This window comes from Mesoplodon densirostris, chromosome 3, assembly GCF_025265405.1.
Source record: "Mesoplodon densirostris isolate mMesDen1 chromosome 3, mMesDen1 primary haplotype, whole genome shotgun sequence".
Classification (NCBI taxonomy): Eukaryota; Metazoa; Chordata; class Mammalia; order Artiodactyla; family Ziphiidae; genus Mesoplodon; species Mesoplodon densirostris.
In genome coordinates, this window is record NC_082663.1 from 114,635,327 (window position 1) to 114,654,497 (window position 19,171).

Below are 19,171 nucleotides of genomic sequence, written 5' to 3' on the forward strand. Positions count from 1 at the left end.
CACTTCTTCTCTTTAAAAGTAATATGTATGAGCTCCTAGATACAATTTCGTTAGTCCTCATGTGTCCCTGCAGGTTGTAGTGTGGGTATCCTCTCTAGTTTTCTTACTTGTTCTTTTTCTTTGTGGTTTAAGGTCTTGCTCATTAGAAATTTTAAAGATTGACATGATATTTGATATCTTATGGCTCTCAAAAGATTTTCATTTTTGTTTCTTGTGTTTATTGATTTTTATTGTTGTGGGTAATTACCAAAGAGGAAGTATTGTGACTATTAGTTGATTTCTTTCTTTTTTTTTTTTTTTATGAAAGCTTTATTTGTTTGTCTGTTTGTTTATAATTTGGCTGTGCTGAGCGACTTTAGTCTATTTCTTTTAAATTTTTTTCCTGTGATTAAAAAGAAACATAAAATTTCTCTGGACTTTAAATATCAAAACAAACTCTAGAACACATCTTGGAGTAGTGTTGTCCTTCAGTATGTATATTTTCCCAAAATTGTGTTTACGAAAAAGGATAAAGTAACCAAAAAATTCAGAAAAGAAATTTTTAAGAAGCAAGCATGTTACCATCATTTGGATATGATCCCTGTGGTCTTTTCAGTAATACCTTGAAGAAAAATAATTTTGTAGTAAAAAAAAATAAAAGAAATAATGCTTTGGAGTTTTCACGAATTAAAGTTTTGATACTATCCCTGCTTACTATATATAACCCTGTTTGGTTCCAAATTGAGAAGAACTGATTTTTCCGAGTAACTTTAATACAAACTATTTTTTATAGTGCTGTCCCTCACTGTCATTTGTGTGATTTGTCCAAAGGTGAAAGAAGAATTCGTGTTCATACTTTGTGTTTGCCAGTAGTTTCAACTCTAAATGAAGTCTTTCTTGGAGCTGATGTTCAAGCAATTTCAGGGTTATTGGCCAATATGGGTAAGAATTCTTATCACCTATTGCAAGTAGTAACATTTGAAATGTCCACATAGTTTTGTTTTCCTTTAAATAATTAGCTTTATGATTTCAATATTTTGGATCCGGTGTGTGCCTGCTAAGTAAATGGATCTGCTGCAGATAACCTGATCTTTTTTTTTTTTTTAAGTTAAACAGCTTTATTGATATGTAGTTTCAGTTTATTGAGATATAAGTGATATAACAATCACTTAACCCATTTAAGTATACAATTCCATTGTTTTGAGTATATATACAGATTTGTGTGGCCATCACCTCAATCCGGTTTTAAAACATTTCCGTCACCCCGAAAAGAACCTCATGTCCATTAACACTTACTGCTCACTCCCTCCTTCTTCCCTCACTGGCCTTAGGCAACCACTAAACTGTTTTCTGCCTCACAATCTGCCTGCTATGGACTTAAATAACCATGTTTTCCTTAATGTCTTCCATCTCAGATAGAGTTGCTTTCTTGGATTTTTTTTTTTTTTGGATCCTTTTTTCAAATACATAGAGCTTAACATCATTTTGTTTCTTGCTCCCTTTCTCCTTCAGGGATGACTACCAGTGGGTCCATTTGCTTCAAACTCAAATCTGCCTATAATAGGAATAATTACCTATTATCTTGAATTTCCTATTGGAAAAATTTTTCTTTAATGGAACATGGTAAAGAATCTAACCTCACTTTAGTCTCATGTGTTGTCAAAAGTTAAAAATTGTGACCTAAGAAATTTGAGGGTCATTGCCTTTATATTTTGTTGAACTGGTATGTTTTGGTAACAGTGTGATTATTATTATTTTCAGCAACAACTATATATCAGGCAGTATTTGTGGATTTAAAAAAAATCTTCACAACAAATATTACTTCTGTTATTAAATTTGGTTGATCCCAATATGCACTTTTTTCACATTTTGTCAAAATCTTTAAAATCAAGATGTCTTCAGTTGATAAAGTCTTAGAGTTACTGTTGATCAGGTAACAGTAGTCTTCATTCTTTCTTGCTTATGTACAAATTTGGTCATAGCAGTTAATAACATCACTTCATTGAGTGTATTTTTGGTAATACGTGAATTGAGTTTAGTTGTAGTTTGAAAAGTCTTCAAAACAATTATAGTGTTTTTAGTATTGAAGAAATTTTTTGAGTATAAAGAAAAGCATAAAACAGTAGCATGACAGATGATGAAGATCATCTAAATAGCCAAGAGTTCTTTCAATAAATATGAAATAAAAATTCTCTGTGTTAAGAAAGCATGTGTGTTTAATTGCAGAGTTTTTTCTTTCTCAATGATACATAAAATAAAATGGTGGGTTACAATTAATAACATCTTAGATTTGGCGAAATACAGTTTTCCCATTTTACAGGTAAGGATACTGAGGCTCATGAAGGTTAAATTACTTGCCAAATATTCATACAGCTAGGAAATAGCAGAACAACATTTCAACACAGGTTGGTTTGATTTTCCAAAGTATGTGCTTTTAACTGCTATGTTTGGTTCCTTGTGTATGTAATAAGTTGAGAGAGAATTTGTATAATTTAAAAAAACTTTTCTTTCCTTAACAGTGGGGTAGCTAAACTTCTGTCTTTTTTCTCTTGTCCCTACCTCAACCTCTGTTAGCTGTTGACAGGTCTGTGACTGCCAGTCTGAGTGATGCTCGGGACGCCCTAGTGAATGCTGTCATAGACTCTCTTTCAGCTTATCGTTCTTCAGTCCTAAGTAACCAGCAGCATGGACTTATGGTTCCTTTTTCTTTGCGGCTTTTCCCACTGTTTGTGTTGGCTCTCCTTAAACAGGTAAAAGAATCAGAATCAGAAACTAACACAGTGAAAATGTCAACAACCAAAGTTTTGTCCTGTGAACCACTAAACATTGTATATATAACTTTACATCAGTTAAGTTTTCTGAGGACAGGGACCTTAACTCCTATTGTATCTTAAAGGATTTGTAACCAAAAAAAATTTACAAAATACTGATTTAAAGTATGTGCCTTCTTTGTAAGAGATGCTCACTGATGAAGTATTCACTGATGTTATCAAAGATGCAAATGATCAGTTTTCCAGTCTTTCAAAACAGGAACTGTATATTTTACCACTAGAGCAACAAGTCATACACGAGACTCTTATGATGCTTCCTGCTCCCTACAATATTTCAGCCATATTTCATTTCTTTTTTTTTGTAATGCAATTACTGTTTATTTATTTAGGCTGTGCTGGGTCTTCGTTGCTGCACACGGGCTTTCTCTAGTTGCAGCGAGTGGGGGCTACTCTTCATTGCGGTGCACGGGCTTCTCATTGCAGTGGCTTCTCTTGTTGAACACAGGCTCTAGGTGCATGGCCTCAGTAGTTGTGGTGCATGGGCTCAGTAGCTGTGGCACATAGGCTTAGTTGCTCTGCAGCATGTGGGATCTTCCTGGACCAGGGCTCGAACCTGTGTCCCCTGCATTGGCCAGCAGATTCTTTAACCACTGTGCCACCAGGGAAGTCCCACATTTCATTTCTTAATCTTAGAAATGCCTTCTCATACATGTGTACCTATTTCCATGATCTGCATTATGCCTTCCTATCCTTGTCTTTGAGCTCAAATGTTGTCTCTCTGGCAGTTGCCTTTTGTCTGTGACCCGGTAGCTCCTTGTACATATATTTATTTATAGAGGACTTTAAAAAATATACTTATTATTTATTTTTTTTAATATATTATTATTTACTTGTCTCCCCTGCCTACCTTTTGCCCATACCCCTGGCTCCTGAAAAAAGAAAAAAGGGAAACTCTAGCCTGGTGGAGGAGGCTTATTTATCCAATGTCCAAAATATAATGTCCTTAGAAAACAAACATGGTTACCAAAGGGGATAGCGGGGATTGGGGGGGAGATAAATTAGGAGTTTGGGATTAACATACATACTACTATATATAAGATAGGTAAATAACAAGGACCTACTGTATAGCACAGGAAACTATACTTAATATCTTATAATAACCTATACTGGGCCTCCCTGGTGGCGCAGTGGTTAAGAATCTGCCTGCCAATGCAGGGGACACGGGTTCCAGCCCTGGTTGAGGAAGATCCCACATGCTGCGGAGCAACTAAGTCTGTGCGCCACAACTACTGAGCCTGTGCTCTAGAGCCTGCGAACCACAACTACTGAGCCTGCATGCCACAACTACTGAAGCCTGCATCTAGAGCCCGTGCTCCACAACAAGAGAAGCCACCGCAATGAGAAGCCCATGCACCACAACGAAGAGTAGCCCCCACTCGCCACAACTAGAGAAAGCCTGTGCACAGCAACGAAGACCCAATGCAGCCAAAAATAAATAAATAAAATAAATTTATATATTAAAAAAAGTAACCTATACTGGAAAAGAATCTGAAAAAGAGGAAACTGAATCACTTTGCTGCACACTTGAAACTAACACATTGTAAATTAACCATACTTCAGTTAATAAAAAATGTCTTAACTTGTAGACTTGGTATAACTTTCCCTTATAATATTTTATTAAAAAGTTCATGTTAACAGATCACCTGGGGAACCATCCCAGATTCCAGGATGAATTAAGGACTGCTCTTGTCAATTTGTATACTTTCTGAACTCCAGCATTGGCCTGTCAGGTGTATGTTGTCTCTTCCAGGCAAGAAGGGCAACCTGTTACACATTGATAGAAATAGCTTTTGAATCTACTTCTAGTTTCTTTAACTCAAATTATGTATTTCCACTTCTGAATATAATGTAAATGCACAGAGGTTACATAAATACTTAAATTTTAACATTTAAGAATCTGAGCTCTTCCCTCTTCAGGTGTTTCATTAAATGCTGTCCTTCACTGAGGCCTGCCTTCCCTCATCTCCCCATTTAATATGCAGTACTCTCATCCCATCCCACCCTGACATTCTTTATCTCTCTTTCTTCCTTTGTTTTTCTCCATAGCACTTAACACTGAAATACCACATATTTTGCTTGTTTATTATTTACTTCTCCCTTACTAGGATTTTTGTCCACAAAGACAAGGATTTTTAACTTGTTTGTCTACCACTTTGTCCCTGCATCTAGAACAGTTCTTAGTACATAGTAGGCACTCAGTAGATATTTTTTGAATGAATAAATGGAACTTCTTTCATTTCCCATAGTACTCTTTCTTTAAGAACCTTTTCTCTTCTTGCTTATTTATAGTCAGTGCATTTGGGTTTTTTTATTTGTTTTTTAAAAAATATTTATTTGGCTGCACTGGATCTTCATTGCGGCATGCAAGATCTTCGTTGCGGCATGCGGGATCTTTAGTTGTGGAGTGCAGGATCTAGTTCCCTGACCAGGGATTGAACCCGGGCCCCCTGCATAGGGAGCACAGAGTCTTAGCCACTGGACCACCAGGGAAGTCCCAGTGCATTTGTTTTAAGGCATACTTTCATTGCTGTTATCTCTCTGTCTCTTTCTATTCCTTTCCATCAGTAGAAATGGCTAAAACCTTACCTCAGAACTTCATTATTCTTCATGGAGCTAATATTCCAGTTGAAACTCACAATTACTTATTATCTGTATTCTGCTAAGCAGTTGTCTTCAAATTATTAATTTTCCTGATTGATTTGTGAGCTTTGTTACGTTATTTAATTTCTCTAACTGTGGGAGAAACAAGGATAGTTAACCACCATTAGTCATCACCCAGCTTTTACAGAAACTTAGATCTTTGGTCCTTCATATTTCATACATGTCTTTATTTTGTCATCTGCAATATAACTTTATCCCTCTTGCTATGTTATTTAGATTTTTACATCACTATTGCTGTATGGTAGATAGAGTGTTTAGATCCATTTCATTGATTAGGAAACAAATGCTGGAGAGATTAAATGACTTTGCCATGGTCAGATAATTAATTTGTCAAGACTTTCAGGAGAGGATATAGCCACGATTTAATAGATGTGTGTGACTTATTAAGGTATATATGTGTGTGTGTGTGTGTGTGTGTGTGTGTGTGTATTTTTGGGCTGTGTTGAGTCTTCGTTGCTGCAAGTGGGCTTTCTCTAGTTGTGGTGAGCAGGGGCTACTCTTCGTTTTGGTGCACGTGCTTCTCATACGGTGGCTTCTCCTTGTGGAGCACAGGCTCTAGGCGTGCGGGCTTCAGTAGTTGTGGCTTGCGGGCTCTAGAGTGCAGGCTCAGTAGCTGTGGGCTTAGTTGCTCTGCAGCATGTGGGATCTTCCTGGACCAGGGATTGAACCCGTGTCCCCTGCATTGGCAGGCGGATTCTTAACAACTGTGCCACCAGTGAAGTCCCAAGATATATTTTTGAAAGAATAATTAACGGTAAATTTGTTAATTCTGTCTAAAGATATTCTTTTAAAAACTGATATTTGCAAAATTTATATGTATTTGTTGAATACCTTTTCTTTTTTTTAATGGGGGTGTATTATTTTGTTATAGAAATCATTTCAGACTGGGACAAATGCATGTCTAGATGAACGCATTTTTGCTATGTGTCAAGTGAAAAATCAGCCTTTGGTTTACCTTATGCTCACAACTCATCCCAGTTTGTATAGAGTTGACAATCTCTCAGATGAGGTAAGATTGATTCATTTTTTAGTTGCTTTTACTTGAAGGTTTATAAGCCTATTTATACTGAATCCACTGCAGAAATAAAGAAAGGTGTTTTCTTTTTTAAAGCTTTTCATTTTATTCCTATATAAAGAAATTCTGGTTTTGGGAAGCTCCTGAAAATAGTACCTTTATTTAAGTTATTAAAATAATAAACTTTACTGTTTATTTAAGACAAATCTTTAGAGCAGATCTAAGTAAATGAAGAGATTGTCAGATTGACCAGAGCAACCTATGATTTATTTATTTAAGCAAATTGATCTGAAAGGAGTATCCCTAGAGTAAAATTACACTTAATTTAAATACCTCAGGTCAATGTTTAGTGTAATGGTGTTCCTGAATTAAAGAGAAAATATTTATCTAAGTTGAAACATTATTTTCTCTTGATAGGAAATTAACCTGGGTTAAAGCTACAAGCATGAAAATGTTAAATCATAACCTTCCTTCCCTCATTGTGATCAAATTAGGATATATATGTTGGAAGTAATATTTTGGTTAAAACCTTTTCGGAGTTTAAAGATTTTAGGGTACCTTGCATAATAAAGGAGAAATTGCCTGTGAAATTTGAGGTAACTTTTTAGCAAATGAAAACTGTTGATGACATTATTAGTTTGTATTACAAAAATAATAACTCAAGATTAATCCTGTGTTTGACAAGTTCAACTAACTGGACCTGTCTTTTTCTCACATTAAAAAAGAGGCAAATTAACATAAAAATACAAATGCAATATATTAGATGTATATAATATGGAAGCCACTAGAAAGAAGAAAAATAAATCACTCATATACATTCAAAGACAAGCACTACTAGGACTTTCAGTGGTGTATTTATCAGGACTCTCTTTTTTGCAAGTAAGCTTAGGAAGGAAAGGGGACTGATGTGGCACTCAAACACAAACCACACGGAAGGCTAGGGTATAACTCAACTCAGGTCTAGCTCATATTCATAGACTCTCTTGCATTGCCTCATTCTTTCAGATTGGCCTTTTCTACAAGACTAGAAAACAGAGCCACTGATAGCTTCCCATCTTTATCACCAGAGAAGGACAAGGCTCTTTTTTCTTAGTTCACATTAATTTCTGAATGGCTGTATTTAAGTTATAGTCTCTCTTGCTGCCCACACACCCTAAGGCCAGAGGTCTTAAGGTGCTGTGATTAATAGTTCCTGGTAGAGCTAAAGCCTTATCAAGGTAGTACCCCTTGACAGGTCAGTATTTTATTTACTTTCTCCTTTAGATAAGGTTAATTAAGTACCAAGTTTTAGTACTTAAATCAACTTTTGGTCAAAAATGAATAGTTATAAATATTTAAAGGTGTGTGTTTGTGTGTGTGTGTTTTAAGATGGCAGTACTAAATTATAAATGAAAACCTTCCATTTCTGGCCTTAATAAATATTAAATTGGAGAAAAAAGCATTTGCATTAGACTTACTCTTCCCTCAGGATGTGTACATTGATCTAAGCCACGGAATCATCTGTTATTATTAACTAAATTCCAGACTTTATTTGGATCTCACTAATGTCATTTATCCAGTCAGGATACGTGATATTGATTGCATTTATTGTATTAGTTTTTAAAATAATAATTAAGATCAGAAATTATTTTGGCTTTTTTGGGATTCATGGTGACTTTGTTTAGATAAGTGATACATATTTCTTCCTCTTCTTTATATTTAAATATGAATAATTGTGATTTACCTAAATAAGTTCCAAAGTCTCAGAGGTAACACTCATTAAAATTTTTGTTTGTTTGTTTAATTGTGGCTCCCTATTACCTGTATCTAAAAGCTTTAATCTTTTTTTTTTTTTTTTTTTTTTTGCATTACGCGGGCCTCTCACTGTTGTGGCCTCCCCCGCTGCAGAGCGCAGGCTCAGCGGCCATGGCTCACGGGCCCAGCCGCTCTGCGGCATGTGGGATCTTCCCGGACAGGGGCACGAACCCGTGTCCCCTGCATCCGCAGGCGAACTCCCAACCACTGCGCCACCCGGAAAGCCCTAATCTTTTTTTTTACTTTATTTATTTATGTATTTATGTATTTGTTTATTTTTAACATCTCTATTGGAGTATAATTGCTTTACAGTGTTGTGTTAGTTTCTGCTGTTATAACAAAGTGAATCAGCTATATGTATACATATATCCCCATATCCCCTCCCTCTTGCTTCTCCCTCCCACCCTCCGTATCCCACCCTTCTAGGTGGTCACAAAACACCGAGCTGATCTCCCTGTGCTATGTGGCTGCTTCCCACTAGCTGTCTGTTTTACATTTGGTAGTGTATATATGTCCATGCCAATCTCTCACTTCGTCCCAGCTTACCCTTCCCCCTCCCTGTGTCCTCAAGTCCATTCTCTACCTCTGCGTCTTTATTCCTGTCCTGACCCTAGGTTCTTCGGAACCTTTTTTTTTTTTTTTTGAGATTCCATATATGTGTGTTAGCATACGGTATTTGTTTTTATCTTTCTGACTTACTTCACTCTGTATGACAGACTCTAGGTCCTTCCACCTCACTATAAATAACTCAATTTTGTTTCTTTTTATGGCTGAGTAATATTCTATTGTATATATGTTCCACATCTTTATCCATTGATCTGTTGATGGACACTTAGGTTGCTTCCATGTCCTGGCTATTGTATATACTGCTGCAGTGAACATTGTGGTACATGATTAAAAGCTTTAATCTTTTGCTTAACTCTTTAGGGTGCAATCAACATCAATGATCGCACTATACCTCAGCCACCTATTCTTCAGCTTTCAGTGGAGAAGCTGAGCAGGGATGGAGCTTTCCTCATGGATGCAGGCTCTGTGAGTAGTCTTGACTGCGCTGGATTCTCCTCTCTGCATACTACTACCTTCATTCCTCTTAATAGCTCTCTTCCTTAACAGATTATATGCTATTTAATCTGTATATTTTTGTATTAGCCACTTATCCCTCCATAGTCTCCTTTCATGCCAAGCATAAAATGTCTCATCATGGTAAATGGTAGTTATCATTACTTCAGTTGAAGGCTGTACAATCTGAGTAAACGTACTCATCTTTCTGGTCTTTTGAAACATAGTCAGTGGTTAAAGGTAAGTCAACAGTTCACTGTTAAGCTACATCTCAAAATAGTTTTCTTCCCGTCCCTAGGTACTAATGCTTTGGGTTGGAAGAAATTGTGGACAGAATTTTCTCAGTCAAGTTCTAGGAGTTGAAAACTATGCATTAATTCCACAGACTATGGTAAGATTATGTAATTATAGTGATTGTAATAGGCTTAAAGGAACTTCAAATGTGGCAAAAACATGAACATCCTATTTTGAAATCATAGCTATATTTTAAAGGCATTCTTTAGGTTATTTTTCATCTTTGACTGACTTACTCTTATGTGTGTGTACTATTTTAGGGAGAAAGTAAGGAATTTAGTTAATGGCCAAAAAAGTTTGCTGCTGTTGACATTAATGTTAGGGCTCTTTTGTTTCTGTGTTTTGTGTTTTTTCAAGTGATTTCATTGTTCTTTGGCAGGGTCCTTTTAACCGCTGCTTTGGAGTAAGAACTAAGCTAATTTCCACACAAGCAAATGACTTGTGACCAGTGTCAGTTGGATTTATATTGATTATTGGAGAATGTAATAGTGGACTCTCTGTCACTAGCTCTGTGACCTTGGTCAGGTCACTAACCTTGACTTGACCAGGTTTGCAAGCACACCTGGTCAAGCCTCGTTTGTAAAATAAGAATGCTATTGCTTATGGAGGAGTATTTGAAATAACACATGAGAAAGCATGTGTGAAACTACCATTTGGATAGCTGTAAATTTTAAAGTTAGAATTAATTATAACATGGTCTTATTTCACATCATATTTTTCAGTTTCAACTCTGAGTTTGTTACCAGCTTTGGAATATGTTTTATGTCAGCATCTTTTCATATTTTTGGGTTTAACTTCATTTATAAAAGTCATTAGGGATCTTCCCTGGTGGCACAGTGGTTGAGAGTCCGCCTGCCGATGCAGGGGACACGGGTTCGTGCCCCGGTCCGGGAAGATCCCACATGCCACGGAGCGGCTGGGCCTGTGAGCCATGGCCGCTGAGCCTGCACGTCCGGAGCCTGTGCTCCGCAACGGGAGAGGCCACAACAGTGAGAGGCCCATGTACCGCAAAAAAAAAAAAAAAGAAAAAGTCATTAGGAGATGTATATATTTAAGAGACATATACGTCAGGATTCTCTCTAGGATAAGCAGTAGTTTAATGGCTGGTCTGGATGACTAGGCATTTTAAGTAATGAGGAGATAAGAAATGGTTATATTTGTAATAACTGCCTAAATGGATCAGTTAATTCTAGATGTTATAATGCATAGTCTGTGGCTACTTCAGTGGAACAGTGGCAGAGTTGAGAATTGCAACAGAGACCAAATGACCTGCAAACCTAAAATATTTATTATCTGTCCCTTTAAGAAGTTTCCATCCCCTTACTAGAAAACTGTGGTCTGCAGAATCTCAGGCTCCTCCCCAGATCTCCTAAATCAGTGTCTGCAGTTCAGCAAGATCCCCAGGTGATTCATATACAAGATGAAGTTTGAAAAACACTGTAGATGATTAGAATAAGTTGGGTGTTGCTGGTTTTTGTTTAATAGACAGACCTTCCAGAACTTGATACACCAGAATCTGCCAGAACAATAGCTTTCATCTCTTGGCTTAGAGAACAGAGACCATTTTACCCAATACTTTATGTAATAAGGTAAGTTGAATTTGTCATTTACTGATAGTGAAACAATTTGGCCTTGCAAGGACCTGTTTTGAGTCCTTGTGACTCAAATGTGTGTGACCTTTTGCTTAAGCAAACTCTTTATTGATTGATTGATTGATCGATTGATTTGGCCACACCGAGCAGCTTACAGGATGTTAGTTCCCCGACCAGGGTTGGAACCTGGCCCCGGCAGTGAAAGTACAAAGTCCTACCCACTGGACCGCCAGGGAATTCCCATAAACTCTTCAGAAGAATATAGAAAAAAAAAATTTTTTTTAATAAATAGTACTGGGCTTCCCTGGTGGTGCGGTGGTTGAGAGTCCGCCTGCCGATGCAGGGGACACGGGTTCATGCCTCGGTCTGGGAAGATCCCACATGCTGTGGAGCGGCTGGGCCCGTGAGCCATGGCCGCTGAGCCTGCGCTCCGCAACGGGAGAGGCCACAACAGTGAGAGGCCTGCGTACCGCAAAAAAAAATAATAATAAAAAAAATAAATAGTACTAAGTTGTGCTTTATATCCAGTTATTAGCAAAATGTGTGTCAAAAGCTTTGTGACAAATCCACTGTTTATGTTACTATTACATTTTGTCTAAGGTATGTAAATATTTGTCTTTTATTCCTAAGGGATGAGAGTCCAATGAAAGCAAACTTCCTTCAAAACATGGTAGAAGACAGAACAGAATCTGCATTATCATATTATGAATTCCTCTTGCATATACAACAGCAAGTGAATAAGTGAACAAATGAAGATACTTAGTAATTTCTAAGGAAAGTTACAATAATGCAGAACACCTGAAAATGTGTAATACTTTCCTTTCCTATTAGGTTTGTGGACTAATGTGACGATTATATGTTCTCACTGTGATCTCAACAAACTATAGCAAATCAAGGAACACAGCAAACATGCAACTCTGAAATACTGTATTTTTCAAATCAAAATATATCTACATATGATTGGATACCTTTTTTCCTTTGCTGCCAATTATGTTTGAGTTGTTATGGATTGAAACAAGACAGTATTGCAGAGGCAAAGTACGTTTTATAAAAATAAAGACTTCTGTGTTCCAAATGTATATTTCTCATTTTTTTCTGAATTTTTGGCTGCTACATTTAAAACCTCACAAGACTAAATGTTGCAGGGAAGTTACAAATCTATTGATAGTGATCTTTTTAAAATCAAAAAATTTCTTAAGTAAATAATGTGTTGGAAAACTAGAATCCCTCCCCCACAATTGTTTTTTTAAGGAAGCAAAAGGATCATTATGTTAACTAAAACTAGAGTAAACTAACTCTAGTCTAGCTTGAGAAGACTATGAAGTGATACAGTCAAGCTTTAAAATCTGTCAGTATTCTCTATACTTGAAGAACAAAGTCCCTGATTTGAAGTGAAAACTATATGTGGTTTTCTGATTTGCCTGCAGAAGACTTGGTTGGACACACTGTCTTATTCTGCAGTGAAAAGAATCTGAGCTGCCTTCATAAATATGTTGGGACTGGCAATGATAATAAGGAGATGAGAAACTTAGTTATCTTGATCCTTTAAGTGGGTTTTATTTGGTACATTTTTGCTCTGTGATATATAATAAAAGCATTATATTGGTGAAATGAGTATGAATGAAAGAAATTAAAGGTTTCTTAAATGGTGTCTCAAATGCATCAGTAACATTTTTGTAAGGAGTTTAATAATTAAATTGGAAGCTGCTCATAAGATTTATTCTTGGATATTAAAAACTAAAGCATGAATGCCACTGTTTGGTTTAGTGGATATTAAGATTACACAAATCTGATATATGAAAATTACAAAAGAAACTTGATTCCTGAACATGCTCAAGAAACTGCTTTTTTGATTTGGCCAGAGAAATATTATAGTCAAAACTATTCAGTGAATTTTGTTTACAAATAGGTAAATTATACATCTGTATGTTTAAAATGCTGTGATAGAATATCTTTAAAAGAGTTTGGTCCAGTTTTCACAGATTCATCTTGTCTTACATGAACTTCTTAAAGTAAAAGTTGTTCATGAGTAGTACTTGATGAAAAGATTTTTGTTTCTTTGTTTTAATGGGTTAGAAAAATGTGTTTACAATCTTGATCTCATATGATCACCAATGAAATAGTAACTTTCAGGTTTACATCAATATGAGCTGACTTTAACTAAATTGTTTTGGGGTAGGGAAGAAACAGGTCCCACTAGAGTATATACTACTGCTTGCCAGCAAGATCAAAATAATTGTGTTCTATAAAAATATTATCTCCCTTAAGCAGTGTTAAGCTTTATTTTCAGTATGCAAGTGGTACATTGAACTGGAAATTTTCCTGAAAGCTGCTTCATTTATTAGGAAGCAATTTTCAAATTGTAGCTAGTTAGAATACATTTATATTTTCCCCTCTTCTGAAGAAACTGAGAGTCATTATTATGCACTGATGTTTCTTAAAATAACTAAAATTCTGTTCATAATGTGAATTTTAAATGTTGATATTGTAGGTTCTTTTTTAATAGTAGTAAAGAATCTTCCAGAGGGAAAAGTTTGTGCTCTTAGGGACAGTAATCTTCCTTGTGCCTCACTTTTATCCCTAAGTGGGTATGACTCTTGTTATTACAACATGCTTTGTTAGTGTATTACACAAATTTACTTTAAAAAATTATTTTAGATATTGCATAACATGTGCAATCCAGAATAATTTTATAATAGCCAGGTCATAAAAAACATAACTTTAGTAAGGATTCACAATATTTGTTCTCCCAGTAATGCGGGAATGAATGAAACTTTTGGAGATATTGATATGAAGAAATTATTTTTTGCAATATTAAATGTGTTGTTTAGTTGTTTTTTTTTTTAATTAGGGCACTACCTGCTATCTCATCATGTATTACTTTTTGATGTAAAGCAACTAATATTTACACTATGCCATATTTTTTTTATTGTAGCTGTAAATTATGAAAGATCCTTGAATTTTCTACAGATCTGCAACTACTAAAATAACTGACAAGGGCAATCTTGGTATTTAAATCTGAGCATGGCAGTTCTACCATAAAAAGTACTCTATTTTTCTAATTTCTAGGATTTTTAAAATAACATTTCTGTAAGTCTGGCACATTAATATTCCCTCAAGCTGTAGCATTTATTTTAGTTTGCATATATTTTATTGTTTTAATTTAATGTAATATATTGAGTCTAATAGACTGTTTTACAATAATTGGAATAAAAGATTTTCTTCTAATCAAAGATGAATAACAGCTGTTATCTAGGGGACCACCAAATGTGATTTCAAGATTTCGTTAACTATTACAAATATAATCCTTATATAGAAATTTTAATTTTGTAAAGTAGTGTATAATATTGTAACATTAAATTCTTCTTGTTTTCAAATTCAAAAATGTATTGATCTTCAATGTGCTGTGTTAAATCTTGCTCCTCTGAAACATTAGAGACAAGATGTCTTCCTTTTTACAGTTTGTAATTTTCACTGTTTTATTGCTGTAAAAAAAAATGTCATTTGTAACCCATGCAAATAACCGTTTGAACTGTGCTAACTTATCAATTTGGCTATTCAATAAAGTTAATTGAAAGAGCTTACATACTGTGATTAGTTATTTAAATTGGTATGAATAACTTGACAGTCGCTGAGTAGTGCTATGTTTTGCACCCAAATTAAGTAAATGGAAAACTATTGCTGAAAGTTCTTTAAACCTGAGTCAGTGTCTGGGAAGTCATAATCCAAATTCTGGATGCTCACTCTTCAAGAACAGCTAGGTTTAACATTCTAGATTGAAAGGGTTTTCAATTTTTTTATTCTCAATATGTTTAAGATACTACTCCACTGTCTTGTGGACCATTTTGTTACTGATAAGATGCCTACTGTAAGTCTAATTGTTGTTTATTTGAAGATAATCTGTTAGCTTCTAAGATTTTTCTTTTATCCTTAATATTCTATAGTTTTAATACTCTGAGTTTATTGTTTACGCTGCTTACTTTTCAGAGCATGCTTTAATCTGGAGATCCTTGTCTATCTTCAATTCTGGAAAATTCTGTTATTTTTAAATTTTTTATTTATTTTTAAAATTTAGGTATAATTGACATATATTTTCTCTTAAAATATTTGCTTCTGTCATTCCCTCTTTTTTTACCTTCAAAATTCCTTTTTTAAAAAATATTTATATATTTATTTTAAAATTTATTTTGGCTCCTCGGGTCTTAGTTGCGGCACACAGGCTCTTTGTTGCAGCATGCAGACTTCTTAGTTGTGGCATGCGTGAGGGATCTAGTTCCTTGACCAGGGATGGAACCCGGGCCCCGGGAGTGCATTGGGAGTGCAGAGTCTTACCCACTGGACCACCAGGGAAGTCTCCAGAATTCCTCTTGTGACTAATTCCTCTGTGACTACGTCCAGTTGGAGTTTAATCTCATCTATTGATTTTTATATTTGTATAACTAACTCTATTTTTGATTAATTTCTGCCTATTTTGTTCAATAATGTATTAAAATTGTTCTATAAAATTCTTTCTGGAGTGAATTCCAATTTTTAATTTGGCTGGCAGAATTTAAATGTTGTATTTCTTCATGTTTGTTAGAATTTGGGTTTCTAGGCTTACTTGATTGGGAGGGTTGTTATTTTCATTTTAGCACATCTCTCTCTGTCCAAGCTTTCCCCCTCCCTGTCTATGGGTTTTCTAGTTGCATTTTCCCAAAACTAGGGCTCATGGAGGTGTTTTAGGGCTCCTGCAGTGGTTTGGGGATATCACCATTCCAGTCACCAACAGTGGTAAGTCTAGTTGTTGCCCTCGCTTCTGCCTCTCTGTTTATTAAGCTGAAGTCCAATAGAAATGATATTTTGGATATTTTTCAGGGAGGGCAGACCTCAGGCAGTGAGTTTGTCCTGTTCATCCCTTTGTCTCACGTGGAGCACTTTCAGGTCCTCTTACACATAGAATGTGCTACCATTGCCTGCTTCTGGATCTGCAGCCCAACAGGCACCTGACTTTAGCTCCACTGTGCTGTTTCTGATACTTTGATCTGCTGAGATGTTTCTCTTGTTTTTGGGGCCAGCTATTTCTTTTTTTTCCCTTTTTTAAAAATTTAAATATTTATTTATTTATTTGGCTGCGTCGGGTCTTAGTTGCGGTGCACGTGATCTTAGTTGCTCTGTGGCATGTGGGATCCTAGTTCCCCAACCAGGGATTGAACCCGCGTCCCCTGCATTGGAAGGCGGATTCTTAATCACTGGACCACCAGGGAAGTCCCTCCCTTTATGTTTTTAACTGTTACTGATTGCTATGTGTAGTAGAGAGGTGTCCAAGCATGAACTTACTGTCTATATTTAACCCCAGAATTTGAATTCTACTTTTATTACTTATGACTCAATATGTTCATACATATTTGTCAGTTTGTAGCTACAATTTGTCAATAAAGTATTAATATTAACCTCCCTAAACAATGCTGGGATCAAATAAAAATTATACATAGGGCTTCCCTGGTGGCGCAGTGGTTGAGAGTCTGCCTGCCGATGCAGGGGACACGGGTTCGTGCCCCGGTCCGGGAAGATCCCACATGCCATGGAGCGGCTGGGCCTGTGAGCCATGGCCGCTGAGCCTGCGCGTCCGGAGCCTGTGCTCCACAACGGGAGAGGCCACAATAGTGAGAGGCCCGCGTACCGCAAAAAAAAAAAAAAAAAAAAAAAATATATATATATATATATACATAAAACTCATTGAAGAAAAAAAAAACATTGAAAATGCCAAGATTTGGCACAAAAGAAAAATTTCTGCAACTATTCAGGTAAATTTAATCTAGTGCTCTCAGTGCTAAGCATGGGGCAAAGTGGTCAATTTTTAAAAATGGAAAAAAAAATTAAAAAAAATTTTTTAAAGGAAAAAAAAAACGAGACAAAGGTAACACACACACAAGAAAAAGAGATGGAGGTGGGCTTGCCCTTGTAAAGTCTATAGTGAGGGAGATAGGAAATTAAGACAAGAATCGTTAAGTATGCACATCATTTAGTAAGGAATCATATACCACTGAGAAGCACAAGGAAATTTAATAACTATGGAAACCCCATAGGGAAATGCTTTCCCAGAAATAAGTAAGCATGTAATATGAAATCTTGACACTTTAAATTCTTACCTGACTCCATCAGCCATCATACATCAACACATCTATCTAAAGAATCAAAATATCCATTTGGTTTCTATATGCTATCTCAAGTGAAAAAAATCTTTTGTTTACCCTGGACTGTATTTGGTCTTGACTCATCAGGATTTTACCACATCAAGTTCTGCACATTTATTACTAGTACTTAATTATTTCAACTGTAGAAGTTTTTAAGGCACAGTCTGGGCCTCAGAGATGTAGATCTGTACAGATATGCAGGGAAACCTTTTCTAATGCTTTAAAATTACTAGCTAGGGCATGTCCCTGATACTTAGCTATCATCCAATCAAGGGGGAATGTTCAGTGTTTATATCTGAGTTCCTTAGGTTGTTGAACCCAAAAGATAAGTTGCTGTTTGTTTTTACACTTTTTTTCAAAATCCTTTTCTGTCTGAGACAGGGTCAGATGACTAACAGTTAAAAACAGTATTTTATTACCTTCTATCTAAGCAGGGTTTCACCCACTTGCTGACTTTGAGCAGGCTTCATTGCAGGGGACACACTAGGCTGCCTCACCCCCTGCAGCCTCAGGTATGAACTGGCCATGGTGTCCTCTCAGCAAGGGTTGACAAGGGATTCAATTCCTTCATTCATTTACTCATTCACTTAGTCATTACTGTGCACCAGGGCTGCATTATGACTTTTGTGGGCTGTAGATATTTTGCTTTCGTGGGCTCCTTCCTCTATAAAAGCATATTTAAAATTATATTTTATGACTGTGTTAGTATGAGAATGACTACAATCCAGGCTGGATTCATCATTATACAAAAATTATTACTACACTTTTGTTCTCATTTAAAAAACTATTCAAATAAATGCACTTATTATTATTTTTTTTTTTTGCCGTACGCGGGCCTCTCACTGCTGTGGCCTCTCCCCGTTGCGGAGCACAGGCTCCGGACGCGCAGGCTCAGCGGCCATGGCTCACGGGCCCAGCCGCTCCGCGGCATGTGGGATCTTCCCGGACCGGGGCACGAACCCGTGTCCCCTGCATTGGCAGGCGGACTCTCAACCACTGCACCACCAGGGAAGCCCAAATGCACTTATTTAGAAACAGATTCACAAAGAAAACAAACTCATGGTTACCAAAGGGCAAGGGAGGGATAAATTGGGAGTATGGGGTTAACAGGTGCACACGTCCATATATAAAATAGATAAACAGCAAGGGTTTACTGTGTAGCACAGGGAACTATATTCAATATCTTGTAACAAACTATAATGGAAAAGAATAATTTAAAAAAAGAACATAGACATGTACATATATATGTCAATATGTATAACCAGATCACTTTGCTGTACACCTGAAACTAACACAATATTGTAAATCAACTATACTTCCATTAAAAAAAATTCAAAATAAAACATTTTCTTGGGCCCCTACTGTGGGCCCTCACCATGGCCTAATGGATAAGGCAACCCTGTTAAGCGCTCACACTGTTCTAGGAGTTGTAGCTGTGAACGAAACACATTACTTGTCTTCATGGAGCTTATATTTTAGTAAGAAGCAGATAATAAACACAAGAAGTACATTCAGCTTTCGAGTCGGTTATAACTGTTAAGGAGAAAAGGCACATAAGGAGAATGAGTGTTGAGAGGGGGTGGCAATTTAAGTAGAACGGAAAGGGAAGGCTTCACTGGGAAAGTCTTGAACAAAGACACGAGGAAAGCCTGGAACGAACCAGGTGTGTATTTGGTAGTAGCACTGCTGAAGATGAGCAATCAGCACCAATAACAAATCCCAACCGCAAGGGTGCCTAAAGCGTCGCTCTCGGAGTTACGCATTTCCGAAGCC

General features: G+C 36.4%; 1 protein-coding gene across 3 annotated transcripts in view; it reads left to right on the forward strand.

Annotated features, from left to right (window-relative positions):
• SEC24A (SEC24 homolog A, COPII coat complex component) overlaps nt 1–14,774 on the forward strand; it is a 69,167-nt gene extending 54,393 nt beyond the window's left edge. For all 3 annotated transcript variants that reach the window (XM_060093370.1, XM_060093371.1, XM_060093372.1), the window contains 7 exons: nt 811–921; nt 2,554–2,729; nt 6,343–6,480; nt 9,208–9,312; nt 9,638–9,730; nt 11,119–11,222; nt 11,856–14,774. In XM_060093370.1, coding sequence (XP_059949353.1) covers nt 811–921; nt 2,554–2,729; nt 6,343–6,480; nt 9,208–9,312; nt 9,638–9,730; nt 11,119–11,222; nt 11,856–11,970 — 842 coding nt within the window. In that variant the 3' untranslated portion in view covers nt 11,971–14,774. The remainder of the gene's footprint in view (nt 1–810; nt 922–2,553; nt 2,730–6,342; nt 6,481–9,207; nt 9,313–9,637; nt 9,731–11,118; nt 11,223–11,855) is intronic.
• Nucleotides 14,775–19,171: the final 4,397 nt, after the last annotated feature.